At 53.4% G+C, this 20,578-nt stretch overlaps 1 protein-coding gene across 5 annotated transcripts in view; it reads right to left on the bottom strand.

Annotated features, from left to right (window-relative positions):
- Positions 1–4,200: 4,200 nt before the first annotated feature.
- The window catches only part of MTCL1 (microtubule crosslinking factor 1), a 110,898-nt gene continuing 94,520 nt past the window's right edge, over positions 4,201–20,578 (bottom strand). For all 5 annotated transcript variants that reach the window (XM_072949249.1, XM_072949245.1, XM_072949247.1 and 2 more), the window contains 4 exons: positions 17,139–17,435; positions 15,937–15,968; positions 11,851–13,309; positions 4,201–7,638 (listed from right to left, as the gene is read on the bottom strand). In XM_072949249.1, the coding sequence (XP_072805350.1) occupies positions 7,444–7,638; positions 11,851–13,309; positions 15,937–15,968; positions 17,139–17,435 (1,983 nt within the window). In that variant the 3' untranslated portion in view covers positions 4,201–7,443. The remainder of the gene's footprint in view (positions 7,639–11,850; positions 13,310–15,936; positions 15,969–17,138; positions 17,436–20,578) is intronic.

Here is a 20,578-nt window from a genome sequence, read left to right as displayed (position 1 = left end):
CCTAAGTTTTTGGGGTTGTTTTGTATGTGATTTTAAAGGGAGATTTTTTTTTTCTCTTTCTGATATTTCATTGTTAGTGTAAAGAAATGCAACAGATTTCTGTATGTTAATATTGATTCTCGCAGCCTTGCCGAGTTCATTTATCAGTTCTGATAATTTCATATGTAGAGTCAGGATTTTCTGTATAGAGTATCATGCTATCTGCATATAATGACAGTTTTACTTCTTCCCTTCCAATTTGGATACTTTTTACTTCTTTTTCTCGTCTGATTGCTGTGGCTAGGACTTCAATACTATGTTGAATAGAAGTGGTGAAAGGGGGCTCCTTGTCTTTTCCCAGAACTTAGCAGAAGGCTTTCAGCTTCACTGTTGAGTATTGTGTTGGCTGTGGGTTTGTCATAAATAGCTTTTATTACGTTGAGATATGTTCCTTCCGTACCTACTTTGGTGAAAGTTTTTATCAAATAGATGTTGAATTTTATCAAATGCTTGTTCTGCATCTGTTGAGATGATCATGTGTTTGTTGTTTTTTTTCATATTATTTATATTTGCATTTCCATTTTTGACAGTTGTTCCAGTCAAGATGGGCTAAGGTGTGCTGCCTTAATAAACAGTTCCCAACTCCCAGTGGCTTAACACCCAAGGACATATCTGTCCTTCATGCTACATATTTAAAGTGGGTCTGTGTATGACAGGCACTCAGAGGCCCAGGTGGAGGGACACGTGCCCCTACAGCTGCTGAGGCAGAAGAGGAACGTGGCAGGTGGTGTCTTGGCTCTTAAAATTTCTAGCAGGAAGTGACATGTGTAACTTTTGTTCACATTTCATTGGCCAAGAGCCACACCCAAGTTCAAGGCAGGGGTAAGGAATGTGATTTTATAATGTGCTGAAAAGCAGGAGATGGAATATTCATGAGCATCTCTAATGACTACACAACCAAATGCACACGTCTCATTTTCATCAGCACTACTTTGAGAACGTTGGCACCCGTCTAGAGTCTAACACACAAACAGGCGTGAACCACAGGGCGGGAGATGTGGCTGCCCGTGTCCCTAGGAACGCTAGGAACACTGACCCAGATAAAAGTGACTCTTCCTGTGAAATGCCATAGCAGACGGGTGCCCAGGAAGGGGTGGCTGGTGTTCTGGCCCTGACAGACGGTTGCGCTCCTTTTCTCCCTTTGGTTTTCTTTCCAATGAAACTTAGCCTGGTGCAACATTCAATAAAACACTAGCCCAATATACAAAAGTGACTGAAAATAAACTTGAATCTCTCCAAAAATTCCAGAAGAGTATATCACATGTATAACATAGGCAGTACTTCTTGAACTTCTCTTTCTCATTCTCTCCTCCACCATTTCTCCCATGAGACTTACCGTGCAGGTCAGCGTGAGGTCTTTGTAGACCACCGCTTAGCCCCCGAACCCAGCCCAGCTGGAATTAAGGCCTTCTCTGTGCTCACTCTGCACTTCTGTTATGCCATGACAGCATGTCATGTTGTCTTACGATGGGACACATGTAATCATTTACTTAACAAATCTCGTGCCGGCACTATTCAAGTGCTTGACAGGTGCTAGCGTACCTGATCTCGTCACTCACCTGCTAGCTGATTGCTGTCACACTTTCACTTTGCGTAGGAGAAAGCTGAGACTAGGAGGGCACCGGGCACCTTCCTGGGGGCGTTCGCTCAGAAGGTGGTGGGGCGGGATTTGAGCCCCGGTAGTTGGATACCCTGGACCCAGTGATGAGCCTTGTGGGGGCAGATGCGTCACATTTATGTTTGTGTCCCCACAGGTCTGTCCAGGCCCTGGTCAGTGGGACTGTTTTCTGGGTGAAGGATCACTAGATCCTGTGGATGGACCACAACTTGTTTAGCCTGTTCCCTGATTTTGCTGTATGAGTCGTGCTGTTATGAACAATTGTACATTGTACACATTACAGTGACTTCATTGGAGTTACTTGGTAAATTCCCCTGAGGGAAATGACTCCGTGTGAACAGTTTTTATAGATAATGGCTTACTGCTTAGTCATTCTCCAGAAGTTTGGAGTTTAGAATTTATAATTCCACCAGCTGTTTTTAGGTGTACCTGTCTCATCAGAGTATCTTCAGTGCTTTGTTTTTATTTTAATCAGTTAAAATGATATGTACAGAGGAGGCTGGAGTTGATGAGTGAACTGATTCCAGGATCCTGTGGGGACCGTGAGGTTTGGATGCCTGGAGTGCTGCTGAAGTTCATTAGCTCACCGGGAAATTACAGAAGCTCCTGTCTTTGAAGTGGGCTGGGTTCATTCAGTCTAATAGAACTGGGCCTGGAGGAAACAAAGTCGGCTCTCTCTGTGTTCCTATCCCAGTCGTGGTCGTCTTTGTGTCTTTTTAGTGGAGGCACTGGGGACTGAACCCAGGACTGCGTGCATGATGAGCACATGCTCTACCACCGAGCTGTCCCCTTCACCATCCCATTCTTTTGTCTCACATTGTGTAGCCCCTGTAACTGCCTTTCCGTGCCCCTGCCCTCCCCACACCCAGAGTCCTCAGCTGCCCCCCTATAGACAACCTTACAGAGCAGGAACCCACTGTCACTAAGTTACAGATGACTGACAGTAGCTTAGAAGTCCCAGCTTCCTTTTGGAGAAGGATTGGACCTTTAAAACAAACAGAACAGGAATGAGAGGCTTGCTGTGTGGTTTCGTGCCCTGAAGGGAAGGGGGCTGAGAGAGGGGACTGGTTCTTCTTGGCCCACAGCCACTGCCCAGGCTGCTGGCTCAGCCTGAGAGGCAGCAGTAGAATACGCAAGGACTTCGTTCAGCCTTTATCTCAACAGCTGCAGTAGATTCTGGCATCTGGCAGCGGGGCACACAGAATCCTCAGCTACGGTCCTAAAGCCTGGCCCTTGTGGTGTGGCTCGTGGCCAGCTTGATGGCACGAGGCTTCTCTGATCAACAGCCTTTGTCGGGAAGCCTCCCAGTCTTGCCCTTCTCGTCCTTACATCACACTGGTCTTCTAAAAAGTCACTCTCTTGCTTAGTATCTTTCAATGGACCACCTCCCCAGCCTTGCATAAAATTCAGACTCTCCTGTGCCCCACGAGGCGCCCCCAGGCTCCCTGGTCCTCTTCCCCCGCCCAGGCCACAGTGGCGTCTTTCGCTTCCAGGAACACAAGGGCTCAGGCCCACCTCCTCGTCCTGACTGCACCAGCCACGCCCTCTGCCCAGCTGACAGCTGCTCCCGTCCAGGCCTCACTTAGCTGTCTCCCCTGGGGAGGCTTTCATTTCTCCCCACCACGCTCAGCCCTGCCCACCGTGCCATTCTTACCACCAGAACACGCGCTCTGTGAGAGCAGGGAGCCCGTCTTTTCTGTTCATTTCTGGCTGACAGTTGGTGTCTTCTGCTCTTGGCATAGTGTTGTGCGCACAGTAAGCACATGCCTGGGAAGTAGGTGTCACTGTTGCTGTTTTTCAGATGCATCTTAAGTAGATGGGCCAAGGTTGTGTTATTCTAAGTGTTCAAATCAGGATTCAGATTCAGATGTCTCCTCTAAGTGGAGCGAACCAGTGTGTTCAAAAGAGCCAGTGTCGTCACATTCGCTCACACACCCAACTTGCTTATGACTCAGCCTGATCTCCTGCTATACTGGCTTCCAGTGCACATTGTGGTCAGGGCTGTTTAAGGTAAAGCATTTTCTTTTGTTTTAAAAATAAATAGTAAACAAAATGTGGACTATTACTCAACTCTGAAAGGGAAGTGCAGACACGGGCTGCAGTGTGGGTGAACCTTGAAAACACCATGCAAAATGAAAGAAGCCAAAGTCCACATCTTGTGTGATTCCACTTATATGAAATGTCCCAAGTAGGCAAAAACACAGAGACAGAGAACAGATCCAAGGGTGCCAGGGGCTGGGGGAGGGACTGCTCAAGGCTCATTTCCTTGTAGGGTGATGAAGACATTCTGGGATCAGACAGCGCGGGTGCTTGCGCAGCTCTGTGAATGCACCAAGTGCCCCTGAGTGGTACTCGTCACAGTGCTCAATTTTAGGTCATGTATCCTTCACCACAATGTGAAAAAAAATCAACACGTTAGAAAATGGTAGTTGTACATCTCAGCTATTTTTGAAGAAAAGTGTGCATAACTCTGGCAAGCTTAACTAAAAAAGTGAGTGAAACAGAGGTACTGAAGAGAATTTGAATAATGACATGCACAGATATACTTTTTAAACAGACACATGATATTGAAAACCTTAATGTAACAAGGTTGCCTGCTCATCAGGAGGAAAAAGGAAAGGTGGAAAGGTGTCTCGTGGCCACTCTCGCCCAGACTGACCGCAGTTGGATGGGCGCTGTCGGGCTGGCCTTGGCCCTGAGCCGGAGGCAGGGGCGGCGGCGTGCACGTGAGGGCTGTCAGCTGGGCTTCGGCCTCTCTCTCTCCAGGCCATGAAAGCAGACTGCACACTAGGGGCGGCGGGTGGGGCCGTGAACAGACAAGCAGCTGCTCTCACCACTTGGGGCCTCACTGTCTGTGCGGCCAGAGGGTACTCCGCCTCTGGTCTTGCCTGTGCAGAAGCCCAGCGGCTCCTCAGGAGCCAGGCTCCAGAACACATGCGCCCTGCGGCGAGAGGCCTGGGTGGTCCCAGAGGTCCCCAGGCGCTTTCAGGGCACTGGTCCTGCTGCTGTGGCTCTGTCCCTGCAGGCTGGTCTCTGGACGGTCCCCTCATCTCTACTGCCACCTCCCCAGCCAGCACCTCTCCTGCTTTCGCATTTACATCCCGCTCTTCCTCCAAGTTCAGCTCACACCCTGCTTGGCTTGGGACTTAGACCACGCCAGTTTTGCGTTTTGTTTTTGTGCCGGGGGCTTTCTTCTCCAGCCAGTGAGCAAGTTCTCTGGGGCGACTGGATCTCTCCCTGTAGTTCAGGGGTTTTCTCCCTGTCCTGTTCAGCCTTCACTGTCTTCCAGGCACCCTCCCCTCTGTTCTTCCTCTGCGGGCCGGTCTGGCAGCGAGCGGGTTGAGGTGTGGCATGACTTAGAGCAGACGGGTGAGACGCTTTAATCCTGGGGCTTCTGTTGGCACTTCTGGTAAGAGCCTCTCTCTGGAGGATATAACCTAGTAAGAGCCTCGGGGGAGCAGCGTTGCCAGCTCTTGGGATGCGTGTCTGAGGATAAGGCCACGCAGAGCAGAGTGGAGACAGAGCAGGTCCTGACAGCGTGGTCTGAAGCCTGGATTGTAATGCGCCTTGACACTGGTGCTTTCCCAGGGATGAGCACCAGCCACGTCCCTTCTTGCGGCTGCCTAGTTGCTTCCAAGTGGAAGAACGCTGGCGTGCCTTTCTCCTGGCGTTTACTGTGGGCAGGTGGGCACGAAAGAAACTTTATGTTGTCACCTGGTTGACAGTTGGTTTGCACCCATGTTTGGGGGCTTAAGTAGAATATTTACTTTTTGCGTTAAAAATTGTTACTGTGGTAAAATATACATAACACTCACCATTTGAGTCATTTTTCAGCAGAGTTCAGGGGCATTAAGTACATTCACGCTGTTGTGCAGCCAGCACCACTGCGTGTCTCCAGAACTTGTTTACCTTCCCAGACTGGAAGTCTGCACCCATTAAACAGTATCCTCATTCTTTCCGCTCCTCAGCTCCTGCTAACCACTATTTCACTTCTGTATCTATGAACTTGACCACTCTGGGTCCCTTATGTAAGAGGAATCATATAGTATTTGTTACTTTTGTGACTGGTCTGTGTCACTCATCATAATGCCCTCATGGTTCATCCATGCCATAGCAGGGGACAGAACCTCCTTCTTTTCTAAGGCTGCATTTTGTTAATCCATTCATCCAGGGACAGACACTTTTTGGTTATCATGAATAGTGCTGCTATGAACATGGGCGTACAAATACTTGTTCAAGTCCCAGCTCTCAGGTCTTCTGGGTCTACACCCAGAAGTGCAGTTACTGGGTCCTGCTGTAACTAACCTTTAAGGAGCCATCTTGCTGTTTTACACAGCAGCTACACAGGGCTCCAGTGTCCAGAGGTTGCTATTTTTTGTTGACTGTTTAAAGATGGACCAGGACTAAAACTTATTAGCCCATCTGGATAGGAAGAAAACTGTTCTATGAACAAAACGTTAGAGCCAGAAGCTCTGGCCTGAAATTGCTCCCCTGTTCCCTTCATCAGTGCCACTCCTTCGCCGACTCCTCCTCTGTCCCCTGCTGACAGCTTGGGTCGCGTCTCAGTCCAGGGCTGGAAATGCCTGTTCTGGAAGTTACCGGCTCTCCCACTTTCCAAGGAGGGGAGAGGGAGCCAGGGCGGGTGCATTCTGACTGCAAATAACCTGTACCCCCCCCGCCCACCTATTTTGGCTTTTTCTGCAAAACACGAAGTTGCCTTTTAATCTATCCCAGGATGCGCTCATAGAGACCCTGCCAGGCCTGGGTGCACTCAGAGCTTTCCCAGTTGGTGCGAGAGTGGCACATGACCCCCCGCTGCCCCACACTAATGGGAGCCCTTAGGAAGAGGCAGAAGCCCGGGAGACACAAGGGCCAGAAGGAGGTGCCGGCTCGTACAGGCTTTATTTCTTCTTCATCATTGTCTCACACAGACTCGGAGGCACCCCCCTCTCTTTCCATTTGGTATCCTCAAGACTTTGTGTAGTGCTTTTCCTTAAACAAGAAAATTTGAGTAAACACTGGATTGCCAGTTAATCCTTTAACAATAATTTAAAATGCTGTTGTATCATGGACACTAGAGAACAGTGGTACAAGTGCAGGACGTGGGGAGTCAGCATCTCAGGGTGGAACAGGCCATGGCGGCGTGTGGACATGCAGGCCGACAGGAACACGTGGATCACACGGCGAGCGCGGAAGCTGAGGCCTCTGCGTCCACCCGCCAGGATGTAGGAAGTCTGCCTTGTCTCCTGGCCTCACAGGGTTTTCATTACAAAAAGTACACTGAATCAGACGGTCCGAAGCATTTCAAAAATTCTTAAAAAACAAGTACACTGACAAGATTAACTTAAAACATCCTAATTCAATGTGGAAATAAACCAAACCAAAATGTTAACAGTGCACATTTAACAGAGGCAGTCAGTACTGTGAGCAAGGGTATTCAGAATCTCTTAAAATGTACATCTTTAAAACTTTGTTTTTAAATTTATCTTATTTACTTGTTTTTTTAATATACTGTGTGTAAAAAAGATGGAGACAAAAATAGTTTTCTGCGCTATGAAAAAGTTAAGTTCTTACAGGCACATTTACTGTTTCATTCTAGAAACATCTCAGGTTCATAGGTTGAACATTCAGCAGCTGTGGTTTGTTTTGTTTGTTTGTTTTTGTTAACATTCTTTGACCTTGGGAAAACCAGCTCTCTCCGTTTGGGGCAGAGTTCGGTTGACAATGACGACTGGGTGGTTATGCAAGTTACAGTGGATTTTCCCGGATGGTCCATGCGAACCGCATCACAGGTGTGGCTTCTCCATGGGCGGCTCCTCGTCGCCGAGCTCCTCTGTGGAGGTTGGGTCCCCGGGTGACGGGGCCAGTGAGGCAGTGGGGGAGTGTGGGGCCCACCGGGACGGAGGGCGGCGGTTTGCTGGTCTCTCGGGCCTGGAGAAGCAGGGCTCTAGGGGCGGAGCTAGTGCGGAACAAGGTAGTTCCTTCAGAGCCGAGGAAGAGAAAGACAAGGTTACTCAAGATAGGTCCCCTAGGCGCTGATCGCCCCAGACCCAAGTGCAGGAGCCCAGCACACCTGCACCTTCGAGTGCTCATGTATATGCTGCTCATGGAGAACGATTGAAACGGTAAGCAAAGGGTTCAGTACAAATGACCAGTGACAACAGTGAAGGGGAGATGGCAGGTGACGATTACAGTGTGGCATGAGATGGGCGTGTGCACGGGGCTGCAGCAGCCAGGGGAGCCGGAGGGGCGAGTGGTCTACACGGCTGGGGAAACCTTCCCACCCAGGCGACCCGTCATCCCAGCCCTCCGGGACCGGTGAGGTAACTACCGTGGCCCATGAAGGGCCTGGAGATTTCACCCGGTGGCGCATCAGCCCCGAGACTCCCCTGCCACCAGCTCTGCTGCTGTTCATTCCAGACTGACGTGAAGTGTTTAACTTAGGGTGTTTCATCTAACCACTCTTCCCAGTAGCAGCGTTTACAGAGTGGAAGCTGAGCACCTGGGCCTCTCTGCCAGCTCCTGCACATGCTGGGGATAGACACCCACTTCAGCCCCGAGCGGGGCTCCTGCAGGCCCCTCTCAAGGCCGCTGCTCCTTGCTCTGCACGCTAGGACGGAGGACCCCGGACTTGGAGGCTGCGGCAGGAGGACAGGGTGAGTTCTCCCAGGTGGAGCTGTCCGCCCCGATGACACTTGCTCAACAAGAAGCTGAGATAGGAAACCACTACCGTGAGTAAGGACACAGAACCAGACCCGCAGAGCCAGTCAGGAAGGAAGTCACAGGATGTAAAGAGACCCAGATCAGTGTGTGGTGAGCAGAGCAGGGGAGCGACACATGGAAGAGAGCGCCTGTGACACGGAGCGAGCAATGGAGGGAGGAGGCCGCCCACAGGCAGCAGAAAGGGAGCAATGACACAAGATGACTTGTCCTGCAGCTGCGGGGAGGCCACGTCAGCAGAGCACGTGTGCTAACAGACACCATGACAACCAGAGCTTCAGCCTGTGACACCGCGTCAGCATGAACAGGTGGAACTGAAACCGAACGTCCTCACCTCCCCCAAGCCCGGTGCACCGGCGATTGTGGCCGGGGAACCTGCCATGGCTTTGGGTGTCGCTCCTCCTAGTCTTGTGTGAGTGTTGTGTACTAGTGTGTGGTGTGTGCACGTCTGGGTGTGCGTACAGGCTGCCGACCTAAGTCTGTGGCTCATTTCCACCTGACTGAGGCTGTGACAAGGGCTTCCTGTGAGTTGTGTGTCCCCTCTTCAGTGTGTCTGTGCGAACACCTTGGAGAAGAAACGTTATGTGACCCTGAGTCCAAGGGCACAGTGCTCTGTGTTAGCAGTGCACCAGCACAGACGCCAGGACGCTGTCTCTCCCCGAGAAGCCCCGGTGCTGGCTTCTGGGGGCCACATGCTGACTGTGTGAGAGGCCAGTGGATAAGGTGGGCGAGTGACTATCCTTGAACAGAAAGAAACAAGATCGGTGTTTCCTTACAGGCCTCGAGTCAGGTTCTGAAGGCAATTATGCAATTTTTGGAGCAGGGCTGATTTTATGCTTTATTCAGTTAACGCATTTATTGAGCACTGCTCTGTCGCCAGTGGTGACCTTTGGGGAGGACGAGATGGATTTGTATTCATTCCCTCTGGTGTAGTTGTTGCGACACGGTCACACCTCATCACAGCCCGCGGCAGTGCGCCCCGGGGGAGGTGCTGGGCTTGGACCCTGGCCTGGCCGCCCCTCTGGGGCATCACTGCAGATGCGCGCTGGCTGCAAACTGCACGGAGGGGGCGTCGCTCAGCGGGACCCGGCACTGCGCGGGCAGCCCCCACGGCACACCTCCAGGGTCAGGGGCCGCCCTGGGCTACACAAGCGAGCGCAGCGGGGAAAGAAGGAAGAAAGCACTTACGGCGTGAGGCAGGCAGGGCTAGAGTCCCCAGGGGGCAGTTAGTAAGACAGTGTGGTTCTGGACGGGACAGACAGAGAGAGAAGAGCAAGTAGGTTGCGAAGTACTTTTTAAGAAAGAACAACAGTACAGGTTTAAAGTCAGCTCCGGGGACAGCCAGCTGGAGGCGGGGCTCCAGCCAGAGGGGCCCCCACGGCAGAGTGCAGCCCCGCCTGCCCCTGGCTGTTCCAAACAGCCGACTGTTGTAGTCTCGGTGCCCAAGCAGCTGCGACCCAGGCTAAACTCTCCCCGTGCGTTTTCCCTCAAACAGCACTGCACCTCTTCCTGGCCCCACGCCAGCCCTCCTCCTCACGGCTCCTCCGCACTGCGGCTCTGGCCTCAAGACAGACGGAAGCCTAAGGAGCTTGTGGGGTGGGGGGTTGGCGCTGCAGCTGTGCCCACTCCTGGCCAGGACGCCTCCGTCCCCGGGTCCGGACGCCCCAGTGACCACTCAGATTCCCCAGAAGGGCTGAGGACAGTGGGAAATGACACAAAAACCCTACACATAATTTATGGGTGGATGGGAAGGGCTCTCCAACGAGCCGCACAGAGTAGTCAGTTCAGGTGAGGAAGAATTCCAACAGGAAAGGAAGAAAGCACCTGTGACATTTAAACAGCCAGTGCACGCTCCACGCAGGTTCGAACCCCTGACTCCTGACTCTGTGCCTGTGCACCTCCGAAAGTGGCCATCCCCTCTTTTGGTAGCAAACTCACCCAGTGAGATGATCTAAACAGACGCTTTCCAGGGGACAGAGGGGTGGGGCACAGCCGTGTTCATGCCTTGGCGCTGTGACCCAGTCCTTAAACCATTTCCTTTGTAGTATCATAGGGTACCTGGAGCATTCACCATAGGTGACGCAAAGCACTTCTAGTCCATAAAAATTAACTTCTATTTAGTGTCTAATACAAATGGGACACCACAAACCAGCCAGTTAATGCTTTGGGACTAAACACTCATTCCAGCTGGCTGCTCGAGATCCCTAAGATGGGGCACTCCCTCAGACGGCTGCTGCAGCAGCAAACCACTCACCTGAAGGGCCCCCCAAAGACACTCAGCCTCCTCGGAGCACGGAACAGCTACCACAAAGACTCGTATCTTTGGCAGGTGAGGCCGTAGACTGTCACTGTGGGGTTGAACCACGTGGCACTGCCCTTGCTGTAGGTCACTGGCAATTTACATGGTTTACAATCTATTTGAGTTAAACACCTGTGGTGAGTTGTACCAGGAGGCTGAGAATTACTTCCCCTGCTGTGGGAAAGGGGGGCAGAAGGTGGTTCAGGTGACACATTGTCCTCCCCTGTGCAGCTGGGGCAGTGGGCCTGTGAGGAGCGAGGGTGGGGCAGCCAGGGGAGGCGTCTTCTCCTTTCTGCCGACCCCTGCCCTCTGGTGGCTGCCCTGCCTGGAGGAGGTCTGGTCCATCTGGGCTGCTGGAGGGTCAGGCCTGACCCCCAAGAATGCACATGGGGTGAGCCGTGGGGCTGGCATCACCACTGTTTCCACAGCCCCTTGCCCACCGTCACCTGGCTTTGTTTTTGCTTATTCTGGAAGTGGACAGGGGAATTGTTTTAGAAGTGGGGTGGTACAATTATACCACACGGGGCTACGGTCAGAGCAGAATTCAAGGTGGACTGATTTGCAGGCAGCCCTAGAGGGGTGATGTGTAGGGGGTCATGATGATTGCCTTGTACCAGGGCCAGATTCTGACCTTATCCACTCGTCTTGCCTGGTTGAACTGCTGAGGGGACTCAAGGACACAGAAGACTGCTATGTGCATGGAGGCCGTTCAGGGAGCTAGATGTCGCCCTTATGGGCCCTGACGAGAGGTGTCCTAGGTCCACCTCGTTCCCCCACCTCGCCCCGGGCCCCTGGCTTTCTGATGTCTCACACACATACACTCTCCCGGGACATAGTCCTTACAGAAGGAGGGCAGATGTGACCCCAGAGGAAAGCTCAGGTAAACAGACGCACATCACTGACCTAGGCCAGGGCTGAGGGCCTGAATCAACCCCTGAGCTGCTTCAAGGGAACTCCATCTCGTCTTGCGCACAAGCCCGCTGGCGGCAGGGAAGTGAAGTTCTCCTTAAGCAGCAGCTCAGGGTCTGTGTCCCTGCGTGTCCATTCTCCCTTGCACCTTGTGTCTCTCCAGCTCTGAGGCGCCAGTTATAGAAGACCTAGTACAGCCCCAGGTTAAGGTGTGTGGACACGTAAAAGGATGAGCAGATGGTGGAGGACACTCAGCCTCCCTTACCTCGATGGACCCCGGCTCGGCCTTGCCGGTTTCTCCCGCGTGGCTGTCGCTGCTGAGACTGGGGGGACCATGGGCAGCCTGCCTCCGCTCCTCCTTTAAGGCGTGTTCCAGCAGTTTCTTGTGGAGGATCCGGGCGACGTTCTCTGTGAGCGTGTAGCCAGGGGGAGCGGACAGGTCCTGCCTCACTGGCGTGCCCTCTCCCCCTTCCTCCCTGCACGTCTCAGCGCCGCCCGCGATGGGGCTGGGCGATCGGCCTCGGGAGCTGGGGCTGGTTTCCTGGCCTGGTCCCAGCTCTGGCCGGGGCTCCACCGAACGAGACCGACTGGAGGCCGAGGCCCGCATCCCTTTCTGGAAGGGGTCCTGCACCACAGGGCCGTGGTCGATGATGTTGAAGAGGCTGGAGAGGCCGTCGTTGATGGCGGTGTGCACCGGGCTCTCCCGTGTGGTGGTGGAGCGGGCCCAGGCCGACTCGCTGCACCCCTTCTGGGCCAGCGCCGTCGAGGGCCTGGGATTTGGCTGGTCAGCTTTGGGGAGGGGCTTCCGCTGTAGCTTGGGGGACCCGTACTTGGGGGAGCAGCACGTGCGCTCGAACTTGGCTTGCACCTTCTCGATGGCCGGGGCTGCCTGCCTGCCCCTGAGGCCGCGGGAAGGCGAGGACGCGGGCGTGGCACCACCCCCCGCCTTGGGTGTGAGACACTTGTGGGGGCTGCTGGTGACAGCGCCGCCCCGCAGGGCTTCGGTCTGTAGGCCGACGCTGATGGTCTGCACGGTCTGCGTCCCCGTTGTCCGGGACCCATTGGTCTGGCAGGCCATGTCCTTCACCAGAGGCCCGCTGGGGCCAGAACAGACGGCGTTCCTGACGGAGAAGGCCACCTCCTTCATGTCATCACTCAGGTTCTTGGACATCTCCAGGCTGTGCAGTGGTGGGGAGAAACCCAGTGGGGTAGCCAGGGTGCTGTCGAGGGGCCGGGGCCCACCCTCCACGTAGTCTCGGGGGTGCCTGGAGGGGGCACAGGGCCACCTGCTAAGTACGTGTTCCGAGGGGGCCCCCTTCGTGTCCCCCAGGCCTCGGGCCCGGCCCTCACCGCCTACCGCCATTATGCTGTCCAGCCTCCGGACGGTAGGCGGGCTGTGCAGCACCCTCACCCCGGCCTGCTCGGCGCAGACGAGGCTCCGCAGGGGCTGCTTCTGGCAGTGCTCTGGGCTGGTCATGGTGTCCGTAGTCAGGGTGACGCTTGTGGTGAGATACCAGGAGGAGTCGGGAAAGAGCTCGGTGCCGGCCTCCGTCCTGTCGGCCCAACTCTCATTGTTGAACTCCTCAATGTACTTGAGGTCATCGGGGGACAGGGGTGGGGTGACGTCCTCCTTGCTGCTTGCTGGGGGCAGCCCCTTCTCTGGCAGGAAAGGGGAGCCATCCATCAGGCGCTGGAACTCAGACATGGATGACACAGACACGGCTCTGGGGAGGGGAGGGGACAGGAGAAGAGAAGGCGTCAGCTGCTGGCCAGAGACCCAGGGCAGCCATGTCTGCCCACACGCACAGTGCCTGTCTCTCTCCCTGGACAATCAGGAGACGTTCCAGCAGCCTGATGTTCTCCATCCTGGGTGACCCTCTGCTGTCATACAGCCCCCTATGGCTCTGGAATGGCTGCAGAAGTCTTAGATTGGGCCGAATTCAATGCAGCTGACCCTCCAGTACTGTGGAATGGGGGGGCTCCATGCCCACAGCGATGTTTAGTCCAACCTGGGGACGCTCCAGAGGCAGAGGGGAACCTGGCTGTGGCCTGGTCTCTCCGTCTGCTGTGGGTACCTTCCCTCCTGAGGCTCCTGGAGTTCCCTGAGTTCCTGGCCTTAGCAGGTGCTCCTGCTACAGTCAGGGACACATCACGGTCCCAGGTCAGGACCACATAATGGAATGGTGGTGGGTGGGGGACAGAGACCCCCAACAAAATGATTGTAATCAGAGGTCTTTTCCACCCATCGGCCTCCTCTTCTGGCTTAAAGCCCAACGATCTCTGCAGGCCAAATGGAAGACGGAGGCAGGAGGGAAGTGGAAGACTGGAGCAGGCTGGCAAAAGATTTCCATACCCTGTCCAGCAGAAATCCCTCTCGCCCTGCCCAGGCCCAGCAGCAGGCCCAGTGCCCCCTCCCCTCTGCGCTTCCCTTTCAGTGGAGCCGCCTCCTGGCTCTCGCTCCTCCTGTGTTTCTGTATAGCAGAAGACCACGGAAGGGCCAGGGTAGGTGAGCTAAAGCCACAGCCAGTTCTGGATTCTGGACCACAGGGACGTAGGTTCGTCACTATGTCAGTGCCCTAATTCCATATATTTCTGTCTGACAGCCTCCTACAGGCCCTGGCAGGTGCTGCGTGAGGTGCAGGGGCCTCACCATCTGAGATGGGACTAGGGGTGCTGCTGGAGTCTCAGGCAGCTCATCACCCCACCCCGGGGCAGAGGAGTGGTGGCATCTGCAGCCTCACCATCTCAGCCATCAGATGATGCTCTCACCAACCCCGCCCACCCCCGGAGCAGAGGCTGCACTACCCAGCTGCGAGTGACGCCCGCAGACATCCCAGCTCGTCATTTCCCACTGGGGGCAAAGGTCATCCTCTACATGCTGTCTGGGGCCCTCTGAATCACAGAAGACTGGCAGGAAACCAGCACTGGAAATAGGAGGGAACAGAGAGGGTGGTTGATCTGTCACTAGGTCTTAAGCTCTCCAGGCAAGCAGAGTTGTCCTCTTGCCTCTGGTCAGAGCCCTGTTCGCTGGGGGCTGGGACTGTGCTTCAGAGACCACAGGCCTGGTCCTCCCACACAACCTCCTCCCAGGGTTAATCCAGCGTCACCTGGGAGGTGACCATCTGCCTCAAGGGCCTGGGTGGATGACGTGGAACTGAGACTATGGACGAACAGAGAAAAGGCATCAACCTTAGCAGGGACTGAAGCCAAACAGCAGCAGCAGCAACCAGGATGCACCTGAAACACGTGCAGGCGTGTGAGGATGCACAGCAGAAGGCACGGGGGAACAGCAGACCCTGCTGGAAGCAAGAGTGTTCAAAGGGGTGGGGGCGCCTGCACTTTCCTCACTCAGCACCTTGTGATACTGTTTACGGGCATGGTGGCCCTTTGAAATTAACACAAGCAAGTAGGATAAAAAAATAACCAATGGCTCCAGTGCAGGGAGGGGCCTGCTCAGAAAGGAAGAGTGGGGTTGGGAGGCACCTGGGCCGGGTGCTGTTTCATGTGTATCCTCCCACATCAGCTGCACAAAAGCCTGCCTTCTGTGCAAAGCAGGTACGTAACTCAGGGCAGGAGCAGGTCTGAACCCAGGCCGTTTGGCCCTGGAGCCTGAGCTCCATGGGCTCTCCTGTCCTGCCCAAAGACGCCCAGAGGAGACAGGGCTTGAGGGACGGACGTACCAGAGGCAGCGCTGGGTTTGGGATGAACCTGATAAAAGGCAGAACGGCAAGGAGACAGTTCCCAGGAAAACCAGGGCTGAGGAGATCAGACACTAGTGAATCGCCCAGAAACGGTACATGTCATCATCTATCAAGAAGCAGCATGTGTGTGGTCGCGGTGCAGTGCTCTGGGAAAGCTCTGTACTTCCCGCTCAGGTGTACATTTTAAACTCAGTGGCTGCTTTGTGCCTTTTCAGACACATCCCGCCATGTGCAGACGGGTCACTAGAATATATGATTATTAACATCCACTGCTCACTTACTTCAAGGAATACTGCCGGGAAGTAGTGCAATAAATCCTCCTAGGAATGTCGCATAGCATAGCAAGAGGGAGTTTTTCCAGACTTTAGAGAGGGGTTTCCATGGACTTTCTAAACCCATTTAACATGACCCTCCCTTAAGCACAATACACAGCTCTACCCACACAGCTCTTGCCATGACAGCAACACAGCAGGGCTCTGGCCTTTTTTGTTGCTAACGATTAAAAATACCATATATATGAAATTAATAAAAGTGACCTATTCAGAAGTTTTACTCCAAGTCATTTTTGAAGAAAGCGTCACAATAGACTGCAGTGACAAGATGGAATTTTCAGGCCAAGACGTTATTACTGCAGTAGTCTACCATCTTACCTTTGAAGATTTCCCTTATGATTGTCTTCTTCCTACAGGGAAGAAATAAGTTCATCTGAATTAGTACTGGTTGCCTGGGAGCCTTCAGGTATCTAAGTGATTCGTTGTGCTTTTAGGAAAAGACCACTTCAAGTGTACAGGGAGGCCAAGTTTGGGTCAGGAGTGCCTCTGCCCCTCTGAAGTACAAAAATGAAACCAGAATCCCCACAGTTAACAAGGGGTTAGAGCTTGTGTCCAGGGACAGCCCACACGAGTGAGAAAATTTGGCTATAAACTCTGTCACAGAAAAAGTGGCTCTCCTGTGCTCCTCAGGGGACATCACTAACTACCTGAGTTCCTAAGCTGCTCTTGTGATGACTGAATATGTCTGTGTGAGGGAGGGGACCGACGCCCCTCAGCCTGGTTGCAGAAGGTGTGAGAGGTACAGACTGCTATGTATGAAATAAATAAGCTACAAAGATACGCTGTACAGCATAGGGATTATGTCAGTATCTTAACTATAAAGGGAGCATAACCTTTAAATACTGTGAATCGCTGTGTTGTAGAGCTGATCCACACTGTACACTAACCATACCTCAGTGAAAAAGAAGTGCAGAAAAACCAGCCAGCGTGACACCCATGGTTAGAGCTCTCTTAGTTTTAAACATTGCCATCTGGAGCCAGGCAAAGGCACAGTGACCGCCACTTAAGAGAGCAACGCACACATGGTTCTCCTGGGAAATCCTCGTGCGGACCCGTCCTTAGGGAGCAAGGGTCCGCATGAGGTAACCTTCCAGGTAACAGGGCTGGCCCCCGGCACAGGTCAGCGAGGGAGCTGGGGAGGGGACAGCCTCCCAGGCCGTCCGCTTCCACTGCTGTGAGAGGGCACGTGTGCCGTGTCCAGGATGCTGGGATGTCACTGCTGCTGGTACAGGGGCTCAGCAGAAGGCAGGTGAGCCCACCCCCCGAGACTCAGGGCCATTCCCCCACTTTGGACAGCACGGCCCAACTAGCTCCTGTCTGCTGAGCGAGTGGGCAGGTGCAGCCCCCGTGACACGGGCTCACAGGGCATGGTCCCCTAAGTCTAAGTGACCAGGAAAGCCTGTGCGGCGCTCCCGTCTGCTGCTCTTGTTCACCAAGACTCCCCAGCGGTGGATTAAGCCCCGGCCCCCGCACCCCACCTGGTCCTGCCGCAGGTAACTGCACCCCAGACCCAGGCTGACCTTGGGGAAGCAGGTCCTGAGCTCCCTCTGCGGCCCGCGGGCCAGAGACTCCTCTGGCTCCTCGTCCAGGGACAGGGCATCCAGGTAGAGGTTCTCCCGGGCTGAGCACCTGTCTGATTCCTTCAGCTTGGCCAGTGGCCGGTCTTGGAAGGGCGTGGAGTCGGTGTCCGCACAGGGCCAGGTCCCCGCGGGGCGGGGCGCCCGGGGCCCCCCTGGGTGGGCACGGGGGCTGAGGTCACCTTCGTTCTGATCACAGAGGAAACTGCTGCCTCTCCACGGACTGTTTTCTTTCTGCAACTTGAGGGTTTTCAAAATGGAAACAATTAGCTTCATTGTTTACTGTTGCCCCCTAAGATCATGGTTTCTCCAAAATCTGGAATCATATGTGGTTCATCCATGACAGTGAAAAGTAAATGTTCTTAGAGTTCTGACCATAATTTCAAAAATAACACATTACAAATGCTTTACAGAGAAATCTGGACGGGGACAACCTGCACTGACCACGCACAGGCCAACTCCTGATGAGAACATGTATGTTACTGTGCGTTTAACTCTGAGTACTGTGCTCGTGGGAAATTGCACGTTTCCCTTTTTTTCGATCTTAACATTGCCAAGTGACATAGTTAGAACTCCCTTTCTTTGTAATTTCCTTCAGAATTTAAGGCACACTTGGAAAACCGTCAGTGATAGCAAACTTCTGAGGGCGAGCCTGATTTTCCTACCCAGGTTTCCTAACAACAGTGCGGTCTCCACATCATTTGGGATGCGTCCTGTACAGATCCTGAAGGAGCTACTGGGGCTATAACCAGCAAGGGTCGAAAACAACTTACACTCTGCCTGACAGGATTACAGTTTAGCTATAGAGGTAATTAAAGGTCTAGGATAATTGGAGAAAGAAACAAAAACTCAAGCCACACAGCTGTTCACAGCCCTACTTTCCCCTGACTTGGTCAATCCCAGGGCCAAGTCTGCAGCCCTGAGCTGGAGCCCCTGTGTGTCTGGTCCAGGCAGGTGTCAGGTTGCTGACTCTGCGCAGCTCACTCTCCCCACCTGTAAGATAGGAGCAGAGAGGGCTGCAGGGCTGGCCCGGTGAGGCTCGCTGTCGGCAGAACCACTGCCGACTCCTCTCAGGCCTGCCCGGTTCCTCGGCCGGATAAATGCCTTGTCTCTTCACAGAACCAGAACCAGACCTAGACCTGGGGGGGGGGGCTTTAAGAAGAAGCTTGGGTGAAACCACAGGGACACACGTGGGGGGCGGCGCACTATCCTCTGAGGAGCCTGGGGGCTGCTGCCCCTGGACCCTCCGGGGCTCCCCTCCCTGCCTCCCAGAACAGGAGCAGACAGCACCAGTGATGGGCCCCTACTGGGTGACCTGTGCTGGCTGCCCTCTGAGTAAGTAAATTATCTGAATGACTAAACAGACGTCAGGCCTTGTCCTCACAGGGTGGCAGGGGAAAGACTTCCAGTGCTCAAGGCTGAGACGATGCCAGCAAGTTCTCAGCCTCCCTTGGAAGCGCCTTGGTTTCCGCTTCAACGAAGCGTCTTTCAGCAGCCACACCTCTGTCCTAACGTGGGCCGCCCTCCATCGGCTGGGTCGGCGCCGCCAGTGTAACCAGGAACAGAGCCGTGCGGGGACAGAAGACTCTGACTCACTCCTAGTGCGATCTTCCATTTATGAGGAAGGTGGCGACTGAAGCAGCCAGAGCTGAACTGTTAGGCTCACAGCTAAATGAGGAACAAGCAAGTCATCCTGGGTTTGGCTCAGCCCTCTCTGCCCTGCCACCCCCCATAGCACAGTTCTCTTAAAGATGCTAAATGCTTCCTTGAGGAAGCATGAAAAGGAAAGCTTATTACATTCATCTAATACATGTCAGTGCAGTTTAGTTTCAACACGTGATCATCTCCAAGCTACTCTGGGCAGAGAATTAAAATGCAGGAATCACACGTGAAGCTGTCAGTGTACATGGAGGGGGTGGGAGGGGGGACTACAGAGAAGAGCTACGAACAAGCGTTCTAACTCAGTAAAGCGGGGTTTCCAGAATAAACCCGGGCAGCCAGGAACAGTGCGCACCATAGCTGGTGAGCCTTAGATTCCCTACAGATGAACCATGGCGGTTTGAGCTGGAGGTAGCTGCTTCTAAGGTGCCTACGGGCTGCTGTAACAGAATATGGGGCCTCAGATGGGCAGGGCTTCCCGGGAGTCATTTCAGACTAGACGTCAGTGCCTCCGAGCTCAGAGTCCCGCAGCAGAACAACTTGTCATGCAGATGCCACATTTAAGATCTGCATTTCAAATAATACAGGGAACAGTAAACCCTTGAGAGTGTCACCTTACCTGAATTGGTCACAAGAAAAAGGTGACTTTGTGCACAGATTTTAAAAGAACAGCCTTTCAGGCTGGAGAGGTAACTGCTCTAAGGGAGTTAGAGGGGACTGGAGCAACGTTTGAGTTTCCCTTTAGTCTAATCAGCACACGTCCTAGGGTCCTGGCAGGTACACTGGGAACAGAACGATTCCACAGAGAAGTGCTGTGTGACTCCAGGAAGTTAACTGTCACCAGTCAGGTCTGTGTCACCTGACCTCACACATTCCCACAATCATTTGTCATCTGAAATGCCTTGTGTGGCACAAATTATGGAGGAATTCAGTGACACAGGACAAGTATGAAGCATGTGTTCTGCAAGTGGAAAATGGATTTAGTGTTACTGCTCCCACCGTCTGCATGAGGTCATCACAGGGAAGGTTACACGCCCACCGTGCAATCAGACATCGAGGGCGCATGTTACTAGGAGGGCCCGCCGACCGCGCTTGTTACCTATGGGGCATGCGGCTGAGAGCGAAGTGAACTGACAGCCCACTAACTGATACCAGCAAAATCTACACACACCCGTACACACTTCAGCCAGCGTCCTCCTTTACAGAGAATGCCTACAACCGCTTTTCCTAATCTTCAGGATTCAGTACTGTGATTTTTAAAGTGTCAAGTATTTTGGGGGAAAGGCTGGATTTATTTTTGAAGGCACAGCTGCATATCTGCAGCATCATTCACTGACAGCAAACCTTCTAAAAACAGCAGTGAAATCACTGCACAAAGCCCCGTGGGATCCACCATACAGATTTCAGGACCAGATGCACGTCCAGAACACTCGTGTGTCAGATCCATTTTGCTCAAAGATGGTAACCTTGACTGAGGATGCAGCTGGGGTGGCAGTGACCATGTGGAAATGGGGTTCAGCTCTTACTTTTCCCAAAAACAGTCTTAAAATGAGGCGGGTGCTCATCTCTAGGGTGTTAACTCTTCAAAAGTTGAACATCATCGGATGTCTTCCTCATTTCTCCTCTACTAGACATTCTTCATTCCCAAAGTAAAATAAAACCCGAGAGGACTTGTTTAACTTCTACCGAAGACGTGACTTCCCAAATGAAGCCATGACAAGACC

The sequence above is a fragment of the Vicugna pacos genome, chromosome 24, assembly GCF_048564905.1.
Source record: "Vicugna pacos chromosome 24, VicPac4, whole genome shotgun sequence".
NCBI classification, from domain to species: domain Eukaryota; kingdom Metazoa; phylum Chordata; class Mammalia; order Artiodactyla; family Camelidae; genus Vicugna; species Vicugna pacos.
This window is presented reverse-complemented; position numbering and strand designations above follow the sequence as displayed.